Source organism: Pseudorca crassidens, chromosome 9 (genome assembly GCF_039906515.1).
Source record: "Pseudorca crassidens isolate mPseCra1 chromosome 9, mPseCra1.hap1, whole genome shotgun sequence".
NCBI lineage: Eukaryota > Metazoa > Chordata > Mammalia > Artiodactyla > Delphinidae > Pseudorca > Pseudorca crassidens.
Window position 1 is genome coordinate 77,287,087 of NC_090304.1, and position 24,605 is coordinate 77,311,691.

The window sequence follows — 24,605 nt, forward strand, 5'->3', positions numbered from 1 at the left end:
AAAAAGAGGGGGCATTTATATATTTTTTATAAATTATTTTTGAAGTATACAGAAAACCAGCTTTTTAAACTCAGTTCTCCATTAGCTTTATGATTTTAATGACCTTTTTCCCCCTCTGTTTATCTATCATATTTTATTTAGAAAGTGATGGTAGCTAACTCCTGATTTTAGACCCGTACTACCCAGTATGGTAGCAACTACTTGTGTATGTCTATCAAACCCTTGAAATGAGACTAGTGTAGATTAAGATGTGCTCCAAGTGTGAAATAGATACTAGATTGAAAAGGCTTTAGTACAAAAAAATTTTTAAAAAGTATGTGAAATATCATTTAAACCTCTTCTATATTGATTACATGTTGAAATGATAATCTTTTGAATACATTGTATCAAAATATTAAATTTCACTTGGTTTAAATTTCTTGTGACTACCAGAAAGTTAAAAATTTCACATTGGTTTCCATTTGTGGTTCACATTATATTTCTGTCCGGTAGTCCTAGCTGCAACTTTTGAGATTTGCCAAAAAGATATTTGAGTTCAGGTCTGTAATGGGGGAAAAGAGATCAGCAAGAGAGAAACATCATCTCCTGACTCTTGACCGTAAGATCCTCCTACTTCTCAGAGTTGCCTGGAGTTTCTGAGAATTTTGAGGGATTAGGAGAAAAAGCTTGAGAAGTAGCTGAACATGAACAACCTACCTAAGAGAGTTTAACCCCAGTGTCTCAGAAGTCTGTTATGGGCCATGAAAGTTTGTGGTTCAGAAAACCAAAAGAATCTTTTTATGACAACCCCTTTATGGTTCATTCAGCTGCAGTTGGTGTATGTTTTGATTATAGCCTTTGAGCGTACTTAGTTGGGACTAATGTTTTGTGAGCAACTACTATGTGTCCCATGTTTTCTGTGTTCTCCCACATGAACCCCACCACGGCTTTATTATTGGTGGTTGTTATCCTTCCAGATGAGGAAGTTAAATCACAGAAAGATTATTAGTTGCCTGAGGTCACAAACCTAAAGAGGGGGAGAACCAGGAATCGAGAACCAAAGTCTGAAGTTACAGTTTTGTACCACCTACTGCTTTAATGGCTACTTGATTAAAAAAATTAGTTCTTCTTAAATAATACTTGCTCTGACCAAATAAAATGGATGACCCTAGAAAATTGGATTGTAAAGCTACTTTGATTCCTTAAAATTAGAAAAAGAAAGTAAGAGATTGACCTTTACTTTGGTAAAGGTACTTGAGTCAGGGCACATACCTGTCCATTCATTCACCTGTTCTTTCATCCTTCTTTCATCATCCTGTTTTAAGTTGTCTCCCCAGGCCACAGGTGACTGGCCACTTTCCATGTAGAGACAGAAAAGTATAATGGCTGAGTGACAATAAGACAGAATTTGGCTTCAGTCTTAATAACTGTGTGAATTTGGCACGCTTTTCAAAGTCTGTGTGCCTCAGGCTTTTATCTATCAATCAGGGATAAAAATTTGTATGTAGTTCCCAGGATTGTGATGAGTCTCAACCGATGCAGGTAATGCACAGAGTAATTGCCTGGTTCATTATTAACATCAGCAAGGTATCAGCTAGTGTGAGCTCTCACATGGACTGTTATTACTAGATATGAAAACAGTATTGATGAATCATTTATTAGTGTGGCTTCAAAGCCAGATAAAGCTTTTTCAAAAACACATTTTTAATTTTAACATGCTTCAAAGTATACATCTAAATTCCGTAATAACATTTTCATTTTAGAGTATTTTTTAGCCTTCATTTTAGTCTTTTTGAATTATGTTTAAAATTCATATGATAAATGAAAATAAACTATTAAATATAAACTAAAGCACACTGCTTTTGATCCTCTTCCCTTATTCTGCTGAATTTAATTTTAAATCATTTTCTGAAGAAAATTTCAGGTAATTTAGTTAACATGCTTTAGTTTTTTAACTTATTATATCATGAAGTATACTGTAAAATGCTTTGTGGGTTCTCTAAAAAAGTTTGAATAATGTTGAGACTGAACACCAGCTACTTGCTAAGTTAAAAAAGACTATCAGATAGTATATAGACTTTCGGGTCTTGAAAGTCAAACCTTTTGTGTTCTTTTTCAATATGATTGGTTAGCCTTAATGTAGAAAATTTAATTTAGGGAAAATTAAAGTGAGACTATAAGATAATGTCATTTAAAAAAAAGAAAAACACTGTAGGACTAAAGGTTACATTTGTATCCTGCTGAAAAACCTAAGTGCAATCGTTCTATAAAAATGAAACAATAAAGCTCTCCTCAGCTCGTATATTTTTAAATAAAAACTGTGTTGGTTTTTGGATTTAGTTCTAGATACTGTCATTGAACATCTGAAATTTATAATAGCAGTTAGATAGTGAATAGAATTTTGAGAAAGTAAGAAAAAAGCATTCTATGTGTTTGGCTCACTCATCCCCTTGTACTTCATATATGGGAAAAGAATCTAAAAAAGAGTGGATATATGTATATGTATAACTGATTCACTTTGCTGTATACCTGAAACTAGCACAACATTGTAAATCAACTATACTCCAATAAATTTTTTAAAATAAATTAAAAAAAAAGAAACTAACCAACCCCCCAAAAAACAAAAATCCATCATGTAAAGGCCTGTTCTAAACGTAGCTTCTGCTGGGCTTAATCACATCAATGGCCACATTACCTTCTTCATTCCCATTTAGTTGAAAAGATAAGCTGACTGTTCTTCCTTGGTTTTGTTCCTTTACCACAGAATTTTACCTCTCCCTACTGCTACTTCATCTGAATTCCATCCCCTTGAGATCTTAGAAATTCTTACCTTCAGGAACTCCAGTGAGACTTTACTGCTGAGGCAGTATATAGCCATGACTTCAAAAAATTTTGGCTTTTTAAATTAATTGAATCTATGTGCATATCTATTCATTCATTCATTTGTTCTCCCATCCTTCTTTCATCACCCTCTTTTAAAAGTTGTCTCCCTAAGCCACAGTTGACTGACCACTTTCCATCCTTGACTCTCCTTTTTTTCTTCAGTTTTCTCATTTATTGGGTTAGATTTTGATACTTTTTCATTTCCATTCAATAAACTCCTCTGAGTGTCCATGCATTAGACTTAAAGCACTCTGTAGTCATTCTGAAGCTGTCCTCTAACATGTTTCTGTTTCCTCCAAGTAAAGAATAGCAGAGACTACAGCAGTAACTTGCAGGTCAGACACCTGTACAGGACGAAAATTGATCCCTTGCCTTTGCCCTACTTTTCCAATCTTCTTAGAGATTTCAGTGGCCAAATGTAAAAATCTGTATAAGATTTTGATCTCTTTTAGTACATTGTGGTGCTCTGTGTATAAGTGTTTGTTTTATTTTTTTAAGAAAAACAACCTTATTGGGTTGTATAATAATACACATACCATTCTGTTCACCCAGTTTTAATTCGTTTTTGTCTGTGGTGTGACATCGGTGTCCAACTCTGTTCTTTTGCATGTGGCTATCCAGTGGTCCAAGAATTCTTTGTTGAAAAGACTGTTCTTTATCCACTGTATGGTCTTGGCACCCTTGTGGAAAATAAGTTGACCATAGATGTATGGGTTTACTTCTAGACTCTCAGTTCTCCTCCACTGATTTATATGTCTGTCCTTGTTCCATATCACACTGTGTTGATTATCCCAGTGCTTCTCAGTTTGGACAGCAGTCATCTGGAATTACTGGAATTACTCCAAATTGCTTCGGAGGTCTGCCCCTCACTCCCATGCTAAACCCTGACACCTTTTTCCACTTTGCTATTCACAGTATCACTGGTAACTGTGAGCCCTTAAGGCTTGAAACCTGGTGATTAATGGGCTGGGAAATTATGAATAGCTGTTCCCTTACTGACTTGTAATGGGTTTTGCTAAATGATTATCTATAAAGGCAGTATCAGTTTTTACATTTGGTCAGGTTTTTGGAGTGGAGAAGTCATTTGATTCTAAAGCCCTTGGGAATAATGAAATGCTATATGAGTTTGTCCAGATGATAAAAGCGCCTTTCTTAATATTAAAACCTAATCTGTCTAGTAGTTCGTAGTGATTGTTATTTAAAAGTTAAGTTTACTTTAAGGTAAGCTGAGACAGTAGTCTTTTTCCCACCACTCCACCCACTCAGGCACATTGAACAGAGAAAATGACACGTGGGAGATGCAATTCTTAAAGATTGTCAGGTTGTCCTATTAAGTTTCCTTAATTTAACACCATGGAATTTATTGAGGATGAAATGAATGAGTATATATTCAAACCTAAGAAACATTTAACTTTGCTACCATCTAGAGGCAGTTACTTCATACATGCTGTCTTTATTAAACTTTCCCAGATGCTACTTCCAAAGTAGATGTGGAACAAAAGTAAAAGATAGGTGGTTCTTTGTATTTAATTTTTCTGTACCTCCCAAAGAATTGTACTGTTCCTAGTGGGTGCTCAGCATGCATTGTGAGATTAAAACATATTTGTTTGCTACTAAATGAATCTGAATTTTACCAGAAATTGCCAATAGGAGATGGATCTCAGGGAATTGGGTGTTTCATGGGAATATTTATTGCAGATGTTCTTAAAGTATCTTCTTTATAAGTTAGATTCTTTGTACTTAGCATGATATTAGAATAGTATCTTTTTTTTTATGGCATCCAGTTCCTAATAAGACAGTTTAATTGTGGGCTAATTATAGACATTAAAAAATTAAACAATACTCCTTCCAACAACTTCATAAACTATTATTCAGATATTTAGAAGGCCTAAATACTTCAAAAGTATTTTCTTATCTTGCCTCTGAAAATCTCTAAATCTACACATCCAAGCCTCAGTTAAAGGTAATTTTAATCCTATTTTAAGATACAGTTCTTTTTAATTGGGCCACAGTATGTGCAAACTATATATCTTAAATTATTGGGTAATTTAACAAATATAGCATACTTTTAGTAAAGGATAAGCTACTGAATTTTAGTTTTGATAATAATTATTGATGTAAAATTGACAGTGTAAAATAGTTCTAAAATTTGCAAACAATACATTTTGACACATTATCAGGAACTGTTGAACAAGTGAAGGAAATTCTTTAAAATATAACAACTTAAAACCAATTTTAAAGTATATGCTTTCCAAAACGAACATAATTTTGTAAGAAGTTGACTTGTTATAGGAAGAAGAGCATTAGGTCATTGTAGAATCAGTATTTAACTGTTGGAAATCGTAACACACATACATACCAGTTGATGCTTAGCTGAATCCTCCTTCTTCCCCAGACAGAGGAAATGACAGGATGTTATTCACGTACGAAAATGGTTTCAAATTGTGTTTCTTCCTTAATTTAAAATAATAGTTTACAGACATATTATGCTATTTGAATTAGAAAAACATTAGCCACTTCTCAAAAATATTTTCTAACTTTATTGTAGGAAGAAGTTGTGCATGAGATTGAATTGGTGGACATGTCTGTGGAATAAAATCCCAGTGAATTAAATGAAAAAATTTAAGTAAATTATTTTTCAGTTATAACATTTCATATAAACAACTGTGTCCTGTAACTCTATGGAGAGCTGGTCTTGCTTTACAAATAAGAACATCATAAATAAGCGCATCTGAATTTGGGATTAGAAGGCTAGGATCATAGAAATTGTGCTTTTCTAAAGGAGATTTTACTGTAGCTCTTACATGAAAGATCTGTATCTAGCACCATGTTTTTGCTCAGTTCTTCCCTCTGTTTTGAGTTCTTCCTGCTGCTTGTGTTGTCTGTTTAATACCCAAACCAGTACTGCCACCTTGTGATATTTTTCTTAATTTCATCTGGCCATCCTTATTCCTTTCCTTGGGTACTTTTATCTCTAATTTACTGGTTTAGTCATCCTCACATCTGCACATGTTTGACCTCCCTATTTTGGTTAGAATCTCTTCTATGTTCCTTTGGTCTTTATCCCCATTAATATTCTCTCCTGGATATTTCGTCAGTGCATTGGAAGATTAGAGTACTTGACTTGACACCTGTCCATGACAAGACTTAAATATTAAATCACGTCTACCAAAAAGAAAAATTTAACTTCCATGTCTTCTGTTTCACATCCATAATTCTAGTGCCTACTTAGGTAAGGAGATTCAAAATTTGTTAGCTTGAGAGATTAGAATGAAATATAATTTCTCTAATTTATTATATTTGATCATCATTTTTAAAAAACACGTTTTCATGGTTTCTTTTGTATCTGTTTATTTTTGCAGCTTTTGTCATTCCTTCAGGGTTTATTTACTTTTTACCACGAGGGATATGAACTCGCCCAGGAATTTGCACCATATAAACAACAGCTGCAGTTCAACTTGCAGAATGTAAGACTATACCTGTTCTCACTGCCTCTCCTTAGTGAATAAGATGATCCCAGGGCAACTGAGTTATGACCAAATTGAAACTTGGAATCTTTTAAAAACTTATCTAAGTACAAAAAAAGCTCACTCATTTAGAAAAACCACTTAATAAATTTACTAATTTTTTTATAATTGCTGGTTGAAAGTATGCCAGGAAAGAGTAAATCTTATTAACTCTTTAGAGTTAGAAAAATATATACTGGCAAATTTCATAAAAATAAAAATGTCTGAGGTGCAGAAACATTGGAAGCGTTTGCCTTTATCTAGTGTTTTCATTATTTTACTGGGTGACCTTAGGCAAGTTGTATTTCCTGAGAGGGCAGAATTTCTATATTTGTGAAATGAACAGGTGGACTTTCACACTCTGTCCCTTTCCTCCCTGAAATTGTACTATTACATAGCTGATATTTAGTGTTTTGTAAAAATAAATTTAAATGTGGGTTTGAAGCATTCATAATAACTGCTTTAAAGCTACAGGGAGAATTATTTACAAACATCCTATCTCTTTCTGTCAGGGTTTATTTTGTAAAGTTCTCCAATCAATCCTTTTAGTATCTGATTGCATAGTTAGACAAATTCTGACTTATGTATGCTGAACACCAGTTACACTTCAAAAAAAAGTTAGCCAATCCATTTCTGCTTATCAAGTATGACAACAAAATCTTAATTGTTGAGGATTTTGTATAAAGTAAAAGTTACTTCTGAAACCCTGTCTAGTACTCTATAGCTAAAATAATTTGTGAAGGTTTCACTTAATTTTCTATAAAAAGCCTGCCTTTCACTCCTTACCTGATTCTTGCCATTATGAAGATGTTCAGCAAATAGAAATATGGAATTGGAGTGTCCCATGAGAAATATGTGATTGGATTTATTCTACCTGTGTTTCGAGTTTAGCTTTTTATTTAACCTAGATTTTCTAGCAGAATCGATTTCACATTCAATTCATTCCATTGTTTTTCAATATGGAATGCATTTGGGCTTTTTTAGTAAATATTAAAAGGGAAAATTATAAAATCCAAAGTATTTTATTATTTATTTCCATATTAAATGCAATTACAGTAAGATTCCTGGGATTTGAGAACAGGAGACAGGTAAAGTATTAGAAAAAATTCTGATTCTTATGTTTAAAAGGGAAAAGCGGCAAATTAACTTACTTTGAGATTCAGGTCTTTTAGTAGGGGCCATAACAAAATCTTAAAGTTGGGTAGTGATGAGTTTTATGTTTCCAAATGAATATTGTTGAGATAATGTGGCCTGAATACAAAATTGATTTTCATAGAGAAAAGCCTTATGCTTTCTATGTCTTCCCTTAAGTAAACATGCTATGATGTGAATAAGCTATTTCTTACAATAGAAGAAGTTAGAACTTGGAAACCTGTTCATTTTTATGAGTTAATTTATGCGCTGACTTCTTGATAACTATATTAGGATTTCTGAAAAACAAGCTAAGTGATATGTCTTCAGAAAAGTTCTTGGAATAAAAGTGATGAACTTTTTTCTTGGTAAGTGCCACATATATCAAAAGTATGTGGATTTATTTTAACCCCCAAAAGAAATTAAGTCCCTGTGTATCTTCCTTTTTACCTTAGGTATTATGGCATATAGAACTCTATTTAATTAGTATTGTGTATTTGTAAAACTATAAGTTGTCCCCTAGGTAATGTTAAGTGGGAAATTGGATGAAACACACACACACACACACACACACACACACACACGGAGATTCAAAGAGAAACATGCAGAAGGTCATTCAGCAAAGTTTCACTAAAGTAATTCAAAATCAGAGCCTAGGATTCAAAGGAGAGGGTTGTGGATATGGTGAACAGTCCTGAAAGAATCGAGGTTATCCTTTGCACCATTTGCAGTTTTGAAACTTTAGGCTGGAGGTTCCTCAAAACTGGTAGAAAACAATGAAGGAAATTGTTATTTCTGTTTACTTAAGACAAGGAATAATTTTGAAAGTACGCGACAAGAGGTAGAGCGGTTGATGCAAAGGATGAAATCTGCCAGTCAAGATTACAGACCACCCAGCCAGTGGACGATGGAAGGCTACCTTTATGTCCAGGAGAAACGTGAGTTGCAAAGACAGAAGTTAATGTCTCTTATGATTAACATTCTGTTTCTGTGAGAAGTGAGTTGGTTAGTTTCTTTTCCTTCAAGTAGGAAGACTGAAATTCCTGACAGCTTTATCCTACTTAGTCTGCTCTGCCAACCACTGCCACCTAAGTGTGGAAGTTCTTCCCCTTTGCACCATCAGATTCTCTAAGTTGGTATGTTATTGAACTTGGAACTTACACTTTTCATGATGATATAGTAACACGAGTTCAGGTTTAGAATTTAATTGTGATATCTAATCTCAATTTAAAGTTTCGTGGAGAATTAAAAATCAAAGCCTTTATCAGATGAATCATCTTGGTGACTTTGGTAATAGTTTTCCCGTTCAGCAGCATTATTTCATTTAATTCTGTGCTCTGACAGTTTTCAGGAGTAAAATTGGCAATTATGTAATGTCAAACTGGCACTCTTTACTTCCTGATGTTAGGAAATAAGCATCAGACCCAATAGAACACTACTATAATTGCCTCACACTAAGAAAGTTTTTTCTCACAAAAATGAATAAAAAGCCCTTCAAACTTGTATAACTAGGGTCCTTTCTTGTCATAAAGTGGAACGAGTGTGACTAAATTAACTCTCTATTTCAAACCAGAATGCCCTAAAGCACTCTCTTACTGTTTGTGCTAAAGGAACAGTTGTTTTTTATTTCCAGTGCATCATGGACCAGTGTCCTCGTAAAACACAAAATTACGTGCTTGGATTTTGCAGTAATCTCAAATTGCTCTGAAAGTTTTGAAATGCTTATTCTCACTTTCCGTAATTTTTCTCACATACTGGGACTAACAGACTACATGCAGTAGCACTGCTCCAAGTCTCCCTATCCGTAGACAATACATCAATGTAGTTGTTTTGGTTAGAAGACATTATAGTTAAAGGGTTTGAGATGTGGAAGCTGTAGATGTTGGGTTGACTGTGAAAGTTTTTTGGACATGATGCAAAATGATCACTAAAATGCCAACATATTTTATATTTTACATGCCTAGGTGATGCTCATTTGTTCCTTAGCAATATGCAAGTGAATAACAGTTTGATCCAGTTATCTTGGCAAACATTTATTACTACATAGGTGGTAGAGGGCTGCTGGCTCAGGAGGTCCGGTTCCAGGACTTCCTGTCGTAACTATCTACCTTTGACCAGTCTGTTGCTTTCAGATGTTAAAATGGTAAATCTGATTACCTGCCTATCTATTCTCTAATTAGAATATCATAAATAGGTTTTACCAAAATTTCTTGAAAAAGACCGATTCTTTGGTCATATATACAGTATATGGATTTGACTCAGGACTCTAAGGAAATGTTTGAATACGGAATAATTATTCCATATTTGAGAGCCTCACTGTGAGGGCACCTGGAGGGGAGCTCACATTTTGCTGAGTGGAAGAATTTGTGGATAATGAGGCCTGTTCAAACCTGCATCTGGTAGAGGAGGTGCCATCCTCTTGCCTGAAGAGTTTTTATTCATTTTAACTCAATAATACTTTATTTCTTGAGGTCCCCCCACATTGTTAACACAGTTGTTGAAAGCTTTGTGAGTATACAGTATCTTGTTCTAAACAAAAAAGCTTTGGATTACCTAGCAAAATTCTTGTGTACATAACCTTCAAATATGCCCTGTTCAATTGCTACTTGGTAGTTTATCCATTGGATGGTGCCGTGGTTTGCTTACCCATTCCCCAGCTGTTGGACATTTGGATCAAACTAAAAGCATAGTTCCTACCATACGACCCAGCAATCCCACTACTGGGCATATACCCTGAGAAAACCATAATTCAAAAAGTCTCATGTACCAAAATGTTCATTGCAGCTCTATTTACAATAGCCAGGACATGGAAGCAACCTAAGTGTCCATCAACAGATGAATGGATAAAGAAGATGTGGCACATATATACAATGGAATATTACTCAGCCATAAAAAGAAACAAAATTGAGTTATTTGTAGTGAGGTGGATGGATCTAGAGTTTGTCATACAAAGTGAAATAAGTCAGAAAGAGAAAAACAAATACCGTATGCTAATACAAATATATGGAATCTAAGAAAAAAAAAAAGGTCATGGAGAACCTAGGGGCAAGACAGGAATAAAGTCACAGACCTACTAGAGAATGGACTTGAGGATACGGGGAGGGGGAAGGGTAAGCTGGGACAAAGTGAGAGAGTGGCATGGACATATATACACTACCAAACGTAGAATAGATAGCTAGTGGGAAGTAGCCGCATAGCACGGGGAGATCAGCTCAGTGCTTTGTGACCACCTAGAGGGGTGGGAGGGAGGGAGATGTAAGAGGGAAGAAATATGGGGACATATGTATGTGTATAACTAATTCACTTTGTTATAAAGCAGAAACTAACACACCATTGTAAAGCAATTATACTCCAATAAAGATGTTTTAAAAAATAAAAATAAAAGCATAGTTCCTTTAATAATTTCAGGGCTGGATGGGTGGACAAAATGCAGTGTTTTATGCACCTGTCTGATGTTGGTATCTTTTGTTCTAAGATACGTGACTTCTCCTCTGAGTCAGGCTGAACTGATCATAAAGCCCTTTGTGGCACTGACCTTTTTTTCTGAGAGTTCCTGTCCCTCTAAATGATAACATCTACTCTTAGGCTACAAAACTCAGGTAAATCTTCAACTCTAGTGTCTCTCTGTAGCCTGGGACCAAGTCTGTCCATTTATCTTGTCGATTAACTTTGAACCCACACCTTTTCTCCATCTCCACAGTCTTGCAGTGACCTCCTAACTGTTCTCTTTTCACCTCCAGGCTTGTCCAGCTCAGTCCATTCTCAGAGAACTTCCAGCAGCTCCCTGCAGTGCTTGCTTGGTTGTGCCTCTCCTGTGATGGCCCTGGCCGTGCATGGCATTCAAGGCTCTCACAGTTGGGCTCCTCTCTTTTTAGCATCCTCTCTTATGATGTTGTCTTCCTGCTCCCACGGCAGCTTCCATCTCCATTTTTCTCTATATCTACCTGTGTTATTTTTATAGCTTTAGCGAGGTAAACTTGGCATGCATCAAATTGCACATATTTAAAAAGTACAGTTTGATCAGTTTTGCCATATGTATGCACCTGTGAAACCATCACCACAATCAACATAATGAACATATTCATCACCTTCAAAAGTGTTCTTATGCCCCAATATAATCCCTCCCTCCTTTAATTCCCACTTACCATCCACCCCTCTTCCCCTTGCCTAGGGATTTAAAGGGAAAAAATGAATGGATTTATATGCTGTTGGAATTATTTTTCTATAAGGGACAAGTATTCAAAGCCCCTTTCTACGTGGAATCTTTGAAAGCATTTATATTAAGAAAATCTGACCAGTTCACTAAGACATATTGATTGTACTCTTGCTGTCACTGAATAAGTCCTGTGGGGAACAGAAAATGAGATGAAGAATATGGCTTCAGGGTGTTTATTCTGTAATGGAAGACACAAGATTAACTCACACAACTAGCAACCAGTGATCAATAGTAAATATCAGAGCTGTAAATTGAGTGATAAATGGAGATGGATGTAATGGGGTGGTAGCAGATTATTGCTGTTTAGACATAGCATTCCACTTTATCTGGATATGTGGTTTGTATGTTACCCACCTCTAGGCAAACATTAAATTATGTTCTAGTAGACTCCAGTTTAACCAGGAAGAGCATGGGGTCCAGAGTCAGACAGAACTATGTTGGAATTTTATGCTACCTGTTATCTGGGTGATTCTGGTTAGGCAACTTTCTGAGTTCAGTCTCCTCATTTATAAAAGAGAGATATTTATATCTGTCTCACAATAATATTGCAGGAATTAGAGATAGTGTATGTAAAATGTCTCTGTTATCAGTAGTGGTGCATAATAATACCACTGTGCTTCTAGGAGCCCTTACTATTCTGTGTAATTTATATTTGTCTCATTTAATTCTTAAGACAACTCCTGAAAAATATCATTCCTCTGAAAAGAACAACTCCAATCACATGTCCTATTGATGAAGAAAGTAGCACCATCTGCAGCTCTTAAGCTTTATTTTCTTTTATGTAAAATGTACTTTATAATGTCTGACTTTAAAAGTTCCTAGATAAAATGTTGGCACTTAGTAGGTATTCAGTGAATATTAATTCCTTCCCATTCCACAGACATCATCTCAGCAACCTCAGATGATCACTGGGTAAAAACTTGTTTTGTTTTGCAACTTTAGAGCTATAATAAATTCTATTTACCCAGACTTTTTTTAGGGACTTCAGAATTGCTTGCCTAAGAATGTCTGCCCTGGCCTGGTGCCAGGCAACTTTAAAGAAAGCAGCCTGTGTGTGCAGCACACTTGAAGATTGAATGCATGAGGTTCTGAACTTAAGATGGAGGCAGGAAAAAACACCTTGGGTCTAAAATGTCATCAGAGTGTTGCAGCAGCTTTATTTAAAAATTACAGTTAATATTGCTTCATAAATCGCTTCCTAAGTAGTAAAGTCACTATAAGGATTTCTATCCAGCCACTTTCCACTAATCAGCTCTAAGCCTGTAAGTGTTTTACGCCACATGTAACAGAGTTATCAGCAAGTATTGTTAAGTATTATAGTGTGAAATGGTCCCAAAACAGAATTGAAGTTAATTGTAGTAATCCTTTGTGATTATCAAGTATATAGCTGCACCCCATAATTTTAAAATCTGGAGTGGTTAAAGCTAAACATGACACCAAGGGCACTACTATTATAGAAAAAAAATTCAAATGGCTCATGAAACACTTTTCTCAAGTGGTGCATTTCTACAATTCAGTTTCTTGCTTTTGGATATATGGTTGTAAAACCAAGCCAGCAATAACATTGTACGTAATTGTTGCCAGAGAGATCCAGGTGTTACGCCAAATGGGACCCTACATGAAGAAGCTATAGGAAACAAACTCAATTTTCAACCCTCTCAGCCCTCTACGGCATTTGGGTGCAGGAGAATTGGCTTCCTTGGGGAAAAGCTGAAAGTTTTCTACCCGGGTCATGAAAAAATTGAACTTATGGTGCATCCCTGTGCCCTGGTGAAGCAGCATTAAACAGTTTTTAAGACTACTGGATGATTAAGTGGCACACTGTGGGAAAGGGTTGCACACCACAGCAGGATTGTGTTTATGGGGAAAAAGAAAGTGAGCAGTTTACATATACAGCTTTTAATATAAATGGTAGAAATTATTTTCCTTTTAAAGAGTAATTTGAATTCACTTTTTTCAGATTAGTGTTAAGAGGAAATAACTCTATGATCAGTAAAGTCTTAGAGAAAGATGAGTGATTCATTCCTTCTTTCACTTAACAAATCTTTATTGAGGAACAACTGTATGTCTGGCCCTGTTCTAAGGATTAAGAATATACTAGTCAGCAGGACATCACTTGTTCCTGTTCTCATAGAGCCTTAGTGATGGAGACAGACAATAAATTGGGTGAATTAGTAAAATGTTAGTCATATCAGTGGTAAAGTGAAGAAATAAAGTTAAAACAAGAAAGAGACATAAGAAATATCAAGGTGAGGGTGTTGTGATGTTAGCTATCTCTACCGAAAAGGCCATTTTATAAAGGTGACATTTAGTAAAAGACCTGAAAGAAGTGACATTGTCATGCAGCTATCTAAAGGAAAAGTAGTCCAGTTAAGTGCAAATGCTCTGGGGTAGAAATGCATTCACTGAGTGCTGAGATCAGCAAGGGGGCCAGTGTAGCTGGAGTAGAGTATATGAGGCAAAAGGCAGTGAGATCAATACTGAGGAGCCAGATCATGTGGGGCCTTTGGTTTTTATCTGGGGTAATGTGGGAAACGCCTGGAGAGTTTTGAACAAAGGGGTGAAATGACCTGGCTAAATTTTTAGCAGGGTATTTCTGGCAGTTTCAAAAATAGAGGACAAAGATAGAAGTAAGGAGACCTGTTATAGTACCTCAGACTGTCATTTCTCATTCTTCCTACCTCTACGGGATGCAAGTATACCACTTTTACAGATGAGATAACTGAAGTTCAGATCTAAAGCAACTCTTGAGTTTACAGAGTGAGTGTCGGTACTGTAAATAAAGCCAAGTTGTTTGGCTGCAAGACACTCTACCCTATACCACTCTTGCTCCAGACTAGCCTTTCTCACTCACAGTAAGCATTCCCAACTTGCATGGTCTATGGAAATACTCAGTTGTGTTTCATAGCATCGAAAACTGTACAAACTTAGATACAGATCATTTATTAACAATCTGTAATGTTTGTTTCCTTACACTAGGACCGCTTGGTTTTACATGGATTAAACACTATTGTACATATGATAAGGGAAGTAAAACATTTACAATGAGTGTTTCAGAAATGAAATCCAGTGGGAAAATGGTGAGTTGTTTTTGTTTTTTAATTGAACTTGTTATTTAAGTAATGGAAGCAAAACAAACAAATCATATGTGCTTATTTTTCTAATAAACGTGCTCACAATTTTTAAAAATTGAAAAGTCAAAAATTTTTCTCTTGCTTTACTGACCTTGAAGACTTATAAAGAGTGGCCAGGATTTTTCTTTTATTTTGGCTATGGAATGTTTATAAGCAGTTATATTAAATGTAGGGACACCTTGGTAGGTGTCATCTCCTATCCCTGGCAGCAGAGTTGTTTGCGTTGTTGGTTGGCCAGCAGCCCATAGAGACTGTCAGTGGCTGGTCCAGGCTCACGGCGTCTGCATCTTTCTTCCAGGTGGTCTCTTGTGGGAGCCCGGGTTTGCCCCTGCATGCCACTTCCTTTTCTGCACTGTGTACTACTTACTGAAATGCTGGCCAACAAAGTTTCTCAGAAGAAATCAATCAATGCTTATTTACCCCTAAAGTAAATCAGTCACTGAATGTCTCGCATGGGTAGTGAACAGTACAGAACAAAGTGTACCTTATATGTGGAAGTGCTACAGAATACAACGCCTTTATTGCATGTAGTGTACACTCTTTTTGTGAGTTAAGATATGAATATGGCAAACAGTTGGACCTATGAATTAAATAATTGAACCGTCATCTAAGAATCCTAGAGCTGGGAGTTATCCTAAAGATTATTTAGACTAGCCTCATTTTACCTGATTAAAAAATAAAGACAATAGAAAGTAAGTGACTTATTCAGCTAATTTGTGGTGTAGATCATGGCACAGGTAAATGTTGATCTAACTTAGACACATACTCAAATACATCAGCTGAAACTTATTGTGCTTGGGCATTCATTAGAGTCTAATAATTCAAAGTAAGAGACATAAAATAAAGGAGAACATACCAGAGAAAAAGAAACCTTAGATTGCTACCCTCACAAGAAGTTATTAATGCTATAATCATGCCTAGTTTCTACTCTAAAAGTTTCATAAGAAAAAATATTGCCAAAAGTCAGTATATGTGACAGTCAGTGAGCTAATAATAAATAGACCAAGCTAGAGTTCTATTAATAAGAGAGATTTGCAACCAGAAACAATAGAATTAACCAGGCATTAGGTAAATATTCCCCTTAAAATTGACTGGCATTTCAGGTATAGAAGAGAATTATGAATTGAGCCTATGTTGGATCCTGTCAAAAGAGGTTTAGTTTAGTTTTAGCAGCAGACTACTAGTTGGTTACCAGCAGGGGAATCACGTGGTATACATGATAGTAATAGCATTATAGCAAGTATCTACTAGAACTTTAATATTTTGGTAGCTCTCTTTTTTTTTTTTTTTTTGCGGTACACAGGCCTCTCACTGTTGTGGCCCCTCCCACTCTGGAGCACGGGCTCCGGACGCACAGGCTCAGCGGCCATGGCTCACGGGCCTAGCCGCTCCGCGGCATGTGGGATCTTCCCGGACCGGGGCACAAACCCACGTCCCCTGCATCGGCAGGCGGACTCTCAACCACTGTGCCACCAGGGAAGCCCTTGGTAGCTCTCTTGAGGTTTTGAGCCAGCTATCATTTAATACTCTATGGCTCCAATACAAACACACACACACACACACACACACACATATTATAGTATAATTTAACATTATAAGTAAATACGTTGAAGGGTACTAGACAGGCATGTCACAGAATTCTTTGAATAAAACATGTATATGTGATTAATTTATTAATAAATGGTTTGGTGTATTACAGTTGGGCAGTTAACATTAGGCAGAAGTCTTCGTATTTATAGAAACCGGGTGTGATTATTATCTTTATACATAAACTGTACTCTAAGTTGTCATTTTAATATGGAAACTTTAGGTGGTGTATTTAATATATTTCATTTCACCTTGTCATCATGTCAGTAATGTGCTCCACTTCTTGTTTCAGAATGGCCTTGTTACTAGCTCACCAGAAATGTTTAAATTAAAATCCTGTATCCGACGAAAGACAGATTCAATTGATAAACGATTCTGCTTTGACATAGAAGTAGTCGAAAGGTTTGAACTTTTCACTTTACATTTTTTAATAATCTAAATTATTTGTTTCTATGTATAGATGTAAATATGAAACAGCATAAAGTGCTTGTTTTTCAGTCTCTTTTTTAAAGACAATATATATGTTTATTTCATTCTTTCACTTGTTTCTTCAACAAATAAGTATTGCATGATGCTTTCAAAAAAGTAAATCAGACACAGAGTGCTACCAAAGGGTAACATCACTCAGAGAAGAATCTGGAAAATCAGTAAAGATGACTGCCTTAGGGGAAAGTGCATATTGTGGACTGAGGTCCCCATCAAAATGAAGAAACCTGATGGCATTGTTCATGGCTCCTGGGTCAGCCTTTTTGTATGGTTTTGAAATCTAGTGGCCTTGTTCCCAAGGAATAATAAGACACAACTGCAAATTCCATAAGCTTTCTTTAGCCAGTGAAAATCAGTGCCTACCATGTACACAACACTGTTCTGGGCATTCTTAGCCACAGAATATTGGGAGAGACATAAAGGTTGTGCATTCAAGCTTATCATCTAGTAGAATTATTTAGCTCTGTTCCTTTATTGTTTCAGTACAAGTAGAATAGAAACAAAATAAGGAGGAGTATGTTTCTTGATCTCTGTTGCATTCCATAATCTATTTTTCTTCCCCTGCATTACCACCATGCTTTTCTGAATATCTCTAGCTTTGTGTGTGCGTGCGTGTGCGTGCGTGTGTGTGTGTGTACACTATATATATACTCTGACATACTATATACACTGTTATATACTATAGCTTATGTACGATAGCTTGTTAACTATTTAGTAGGGCATGGCCTTGTTCTTATGCTTCTTTAAAATAGTGTTAGCTATTTTGGCCCTGTGTTCTTATGCTTTATAGATCTGCTTATTAAGTTTCCCTTTCTCTCCAAAACATCCTTTGGGATTTCTGACTGGAGTTCGATTAAAGTTATTAAATTTCAATAAATTAATCAATGGTGAGTTGAACTCTCCCAAGGATTTTACATATCTTTTACATATATATTTTTTTCAGATTTGGTTTCAGGTATATTCTTTTTATTTAAATTTTGAATAAAATTCTTTAGTAGAAACTCTTTTTTTGTTTTATGGTTAAGATTGCCACAGAGAAAGGCTATTAATTTTTTTTATATATCAATCTATATCCAGTACAGTTGTTGAACTCTTGGTTTTAATAGTTTTGTGGTAGGAACTTCTGGTTTTTCTATGTAGATAAATACCAACATGTTAGTGATTTCTCTTTTCTTTTTTTCGACACTATCTAGATATATCCATGGAGCACACTGTTAAACTCTGTGCTTTAGTTGTTTCATCTGTAAAACAAGGATAATCAGTACACACATCAAAGGGTTGTTGTGAGGAATAAATGAGATAATAAAGGAGACATACTTATAACACAGTGCTTGGCACATAATAAACAGCCAACAAGTATTGATTGTTGTTATTATTTGTGTTTTACACTGGCTTAAATTCTCCAAGATAAAATTACCTTGATCTTTATAATACATTTTCCCTTTTCCTATCAGTCTAATGAGTTGTTTTCCTGTTTACGTAGAGATATATGCCTTTATCACAGTTTTAACTCACTCCAGGCTTTTAACCACACAATATTTAAATGAAATTTCCTTCTTCATGTACCTTTTCACAGAACCCTCTAGTTTTCTATTTATCTTATGGACAGCCTCCACAATTAATTAGATTAATTTCACTTTTTTCTGAATTTTCTATTTTTCTCTCTCTTATATTGGTTTCCTTCCTCCCTTTGCTTGCTCGTTTCTTGAAGCACATCCTCAAGTAGCTATCTCAGAATGGGTGCATGGGAGAGAGTTGTTTTTATACATATTAATTGTAATATTGTGATCATTGTATATGTAAACACTTTGGTTTTAGTGTCTTCTTAATAATTGACTAGTTATAGTATAAGGCTTTCCATATTGCTATATACTCATTGTAATTATTTTTAGTGACTAGTTGTACCACGTTGGGTCATAATCTTAATCATTCTCATACTGTGGAATGTTTCTGTGCTTTTGAACTTCTGTGAATGTAGCTTTTCATCCTTTTTGGTCATTTCAGGGGAAATAGTATGAGCCTAAGCTCCTTCAGATAGTCTTATACCTAAAACACTTACTGATTTCATTTTTTAAATTTCTTCTTTCTTCTTCTCTTTCCTATCTTTTTTTCTCTCTTTTCATTTCTTTTTTCTCTTTCCTGCTTTTTCTTCAAATTTTACTTTTAAAGTTAGCTAAGAATTTAAAAATAATAATAAATGTGTAAAGGCATAAAAGTAGTAAATTGAATATATAAAATATTTTTTAATAGGCACGGAATCATCACATTGCAAGCCTTTTCAGAAGCTAATCGGAAACTCTGGCTTGAAGCCATGGATGGGAAGGAACCGGTAGGGATATGACATATTCTGTAATTTAGATTTTATTGTTCTAATAATTGCAAAGTACATCTGAAAAAAATTTTATATGTCTATAGTGTATTTGAAAATATTAAACTGGTAAATCAGAGGAGTAGAGACTCTTACTGTTTTCCTAGTGTTGCGTCACTGGCACATAACACCAACTTCTGAATTCATTTCCCCAGGGGACTTCCAGGACTAATTTAAAACCCTAAAATTACTTTTAAAAATTACTTATAATCATTAATTTGGCTACATTGATTAGATTATTTTATTTATTTAATAATTCTTGAGTGCCCACTCTGCAAGGCCTGTGCTAGGCTTTATGAGCAGCATGATGAACAAGTTTCAGGGAAAGAACTAATCCTGGTCCTAGACCATTGTTTAAAAGTCTCCTTTGCTAAAACTGTTTGTGGCTTGACATTTTCCCTCTATCCAGATCCCCATTTTTATAATAGTTATTTTGATGTTGACATAATTTACTTAAAATTATCATGGAGGCTTATATAAAAAAGGGAATAAATCATTGATGACTTTTGTGAAGAACACTGCAATAAATGATTAGAGAGATGAGCACACAGAGCAAATAGGATGCACCAGCCTGTCCCTTGAAAACTATCTTTTAAATGGCAGAGAACCTGTGACCATTCTTCTGAAAAGTACCTATTGCAACAACAGAGCTACACAAAGTGTGGTCCCCAGACTGAGTCCATCCTACAAACCGTTACCAGGCTGCAATAAGATGAGTGCAGAGATTATGATTAAGCATCTGGAAAATTTTATAGCAATGAGAAGTCATTTTACATCTGTTGAATTTAATAATAAAAAATTTGAACTCTGCATCTATTCTTTATCATGTGTATTACCTTTAAATTTTATTGTAATTTATAAAAATGTCAGTCAGCGACAGATTAAAAATTAAAAACAAAGGAAATTGGTTCTTTACCACTAACAGTTGAGGAGCAAGCCCTGACCTAGAAGAAATTTAGAAGACAGTGTGATAGCTCAACAAGTACAAGTTAGGATTGTACACACTGAGAAAAAAACACTAAGCAGATAATTTAAGGAAGGAACAATCAGGTGAAATCCATCATGAGAATCTTCCTGAAGAAGGGAAATTATGCATCATGTTGGAGAATAGAATGAGATGCTTAGATCAGAGGGAAAGAGGTAAAACTTTGCCCAGGGCAGGACAGCCAGGGATGGAAAGGAGTGGGAGGCAAGATTGGAAGTCGGGCTGGGGAGATGGCATTGTGGACACAGTAGTTGTAAGACCTTGAAATCAAGACACTCCCTTTGTGTATCAGTGTACCAATATCACCCTGGTAATCTTCTGTGCTGGGTCATTAATTGAAAGTAACTGACTGGCTTCCTTTGTTTTTTAGATTTATACTCTGCCTGCGATTATTAGCAAGAAAGAAGAAAGTAAGTCATGCTAATAATTATTTCAAATGTTATCACATAGATTTTTTTTTTTAGTTGAAGTACCATAACATATTAATTTCAGGTGTACAACATAGTAATTTAATCTTTGTATACACTGTGAAGTGATTACTGCAATGTCTAGTACCATCTGTCACCATACGATTGTCCCCCTTCATCCATTTCACCCACCCTCCAACCCCCTTCCCTTCTGATAACCATGAATCTGTTCTCTATATCTGAGTTTGGTTTCATTTTCTTTGTTTGTTTTGTTTTGTATATTCCACATATAAGTAAAAATCATATGGTATTTGTCTTTCTCTGACTTATTTCACTTAGCATAATGCCTTTGAGGTCCCTCCATGTTCTTGCAAATGGCAAAGTTTCCTTTTTTGCAGCTGAGTAGTTATCCACTGTGTATATATAGCATGTCTTCTTTATCCAGTCCTCCACCAATGGAAATTTAGGTTATATCCTTATCTTGGGTATTGTAAATAATGCTGCAATGAACATAGCAGTGTATATATCTTTTTGAATTAATGTTTTCATTTTCTTTGGATAAATACCCAGAAGTAGAATAGCTGGATCATATGGTAGCTCTGTTCTTAAACTTCAAAATACCTTTGTTCTATTTTCCATAGTGGCTGCAGCAATATACTTTCCCACCAATAGTGTACAGAGTTTCTCTTCTTTCCACATCCCCTAAAAAACTTGTTATTTCTTGTCTTTTTGATGATAGCTATTATAGCAGGTGGGAGGTGATATTTCATTGTGGTTTTGATTTGCATTTCTCTGATGATTAGTGGTGTTGAACATCTTTTCATGTGCCTGTGGGCCGTCTGTATGTGTTTTGGAAAAAAATATCTACATAGATCCTTTGCCCATTTTTTAATCAAATTGTTTTTCGCTATTGAGTTGTTTGAATTCTTTATATATTTTGGATATTAACTCCTTATCATATATGATTTGCAAATATTTTCTCCCATTCAGTAGGTCACCACTATATATATATATATATATATATATATATATATATATAGTTTTTTTTTTTTTTTTTTTTTTTTTTTTTGCTGTACGCGGGCCTCTCACCATTGTGGCCTCTCCCTCCATGGAGCACAGGCTCCGGACGCACAGGCTCAGCGGCCATGGCTCACGGGTCCAGCCGCTCCGCGGCATATGGGATCCTCCCGGACCGGGGCACGAACCCGCATCCCCTGCATCGGCAGGCGGACTCTCAACCACTGCGCCACCAGGGAAGCCCTCACCACTATATTTTGCTGATGGTTTCCCTTGCTGTGCAGAAGCTTTTCTGTTTGATGTAGTCCCACTTGTTTATTTTTACTTTTGTTGCCTTTGCTTTTGGGGTCAAATTCAAAAATTCCATGCCAACACTGATATCAAGGAGCTTATTGCCTATGTTTTCTTCTAGAAGTTTTATGGATTCAGGACTATTTTAAGTTTTAATCCATTTTGAGTTGATTTTTGTGTGTGGAATAAGACAGTGGTCTAGATTCATTTCTTTGCATGTGTCTGCCCAGTTTTCCCAGCACCATTTATTGAAGAGACTGTCTTTTTCCCACTGTATATTCTTTATTCCTTTGCCATAAATTATTTATTCATATATATATGGGTTTATTTCTGGACCCTCTACTCTGTTCCATTGATTTATGCATCTGTTTTTATGCCAATACCATACTGTATTGATTACTATAACTTTATAGTTTAGTTTGAAATCAGGGAGTTTGATACCTTCACCTTTTTTTTTTTTTTTGACTTTTTTTTGGTTTGTTTTTCTCATGATTCTTTTGTCTATTCAGGGTCTTTCATGGTTCCATACAATTTTAGAATTATTAATTCTACTTCTGTGATAAATGATAGGGATTGCATTGAATCCGCAGATGGCCTTGGGTAGTACGGGCATTTTAATGATACTCATTTTTCCAATTCATAAGCATGGTATACCTTTCCATTTGTTTGTGTCATCTTAAATTTCTTTCATCAGTGTCTTAGAGTTTTCAATGTACATCTTTCACCTCCTTGGTTAAATTTATTACTGGATATTTTAGTCTTTTTGATGCAGTTGTAAATGGGATTGTTTTCCTAGTTACCTTTTCTGATATTTTGTAATTAGTGTATAAAAATGCAACAGATTTCTGTATATTGATTTTGTATCCTGCAACTTTACTGAATTCATTTATTAGTTCTAAGAGGTTTTTTTGGTGGAGTCTATAGTTTGTTTTCTCTATACAGTATCATGCCATCTGCAAATAGTGACATTTTTTCTTCTTCCTTTCCAATTGGGATTCCTTTTATTTATTTATTTTTAGCCTAATTTCTGTGTCTAGGACTTCCAATATTATGTTGAATAAAAGTAGTGAGAGTTGACATTCTTCTATAGTTCCTAATCTTAAAGGAAAAGCTTTCATCTTTTCACTATTGAATATGATATTGCCTGTGGACTTGTCATATATGGCCTTTATTATGTCAATGTATGTTCCCTCTATACCCACTGTGTTGAGAGGTTTCATCGTAATTGGAAGTTGAATTTTGTCAAATGCTTTCTCTGCATCTATGGAAATGATCATATGAGTTTTATTCTTCATTTTGTAAATGTGTGTATCATGTTTATTGATTTGTGGATGTTGAACTAGCCTTGCATCCTTGGAATAAGTCTCACTTGATTATGTTGTATGATTCTTTTTATATATTGTTGAATTCAGTTTGCTGATATTTTGTTGAAGATTTTTACATCTATTTTCATGAGGGGTATTGGTTTTCCTTTTTGTGGTGCCCTTGTCTGATTTTGGTATCAGGATAATGATGGCCACATAAAATGAGTTTGGAAATGTTCCCTCTTCTTCAATTTTTGGATGAGTTTGAGAAGGATAGGTATTTAATCTTTGGATGTTTGATAGACTCCATGGGTGACACTCTCTGATCCTGTACTTTTGTTTGTTGGGATTTTTTGCAATCTCTTTACTAATAATCAGTCTATTCAGATATTTTATTTCTTTATAATTAAGTCTTAGAAGATGACATGTTTCTATATTCTAGGTTATCCAATTTGTTGGCATATAATTGTTCTTAGTAGTCTTTCATGATCCTTTGTATTTCTCTGGTATCGGTTGTAATTTCTCCTCTTTCATTTTCGACTTTACTTATTTGAGCCCTCTCTCTTTTATTCTTGGTTAGTCTAGCTAAAGATTTGTCCATTTTGTTAATCTTTTCAAAGAACTAGCTCTTGGTTTCATTGATTTTTTAAAAAATAATTTTAGTCTCTGTTTTATTTATTTTCACACTGATCTTTATTATTTCCTTCCTTCTACTACCTTTGGACTTCATTCGTCTTTTTCTACTTACTTTAGGTTTAAAGTTAGATTGTTTGAGATTTGTCTTTTATCTTTAGGTAGGCCTGTATTGCTATAAACTTCCCTCTTACAACGGCTTTTGCTTTGCCCCATAGATATTGGAATGTTGTATTTCCATTTTCGTTGTTCATATTATTTATTGATTTCCCCTCGGATTTCTTCATTGACCCATTGGTTGTTCAGTAGCATGTTATTTAATCTCCACGTATTTGTGATTTTTCCAGTTTTATTCTTGTAGGTCTAGTTTCGTACCATTGTGGTTGTAAAAGATGTTTTATATGATTTCAGTCTTCTTAAATTTATTGAGATTTGTTTCGTGGCATAAAATGTAATCTGTCCTGGAGAATGTTTCATGTGCACTTGAGAAGAATGTGTATTCTGCTGCTTTTGGATGGTATGTTCTATATGTGTCTATTAAGTATATCTGGTCTAATATGCTGTTTAAGGCCAGTGTTTCCTTATTTTCTGTCTGGATGATCTGTCCATTAATGGAAGTAGGGTGTTAAAGTTCCCTACTATTATTGTATTGCTGTCAGGTGCTCCCCTTAGGTCTGG

The 24,605-nt window shown here is 35.2% G+C and overlaps 1 protein-coding gene across 3 annotated transcripts in view; it reads left to right on the forward strand.

Annotated features, from left to right (window-relative positions):
- ARHGAP42 (Rho GTPase activating protein 42) overlaps window positions 1-24,605 on the forward strand; it is a 287,072-nt gene that overhangs the window by 216,291 nt on the left and 46,176 nt on the right. For all 3 annotated transcript variants that reach the window (XM_067750791.1, XM_067750789.1, XM_067750790.1), the window contains 6 exons: window positions 6,225-6,329; window positions 8,308-8,437; window positions 14,695-14,795; window positions 16,729-16,838; window positions 19,173-19,251; window positions 20,646-20,685. In XM_067750791.1, coding sequence (XP_067606892.1) covers window positions 6,225-6,329; window positions 8,308-8,437; window positions 14,695-14,795; window positions 16,729-16,838; window positions 19,173-19,251; window positions 20,646-20,685 — 565 coding nt within the window. The remainder of the gene's footprint in view (window positions 1-6,224; window positions 6,330-8,307; window positions 8,438-14,694; window positions 14,796-16,728; window positions 16,839-19,172; window positions 19,252-20,645; window positions 20,686-24,605) is intronic.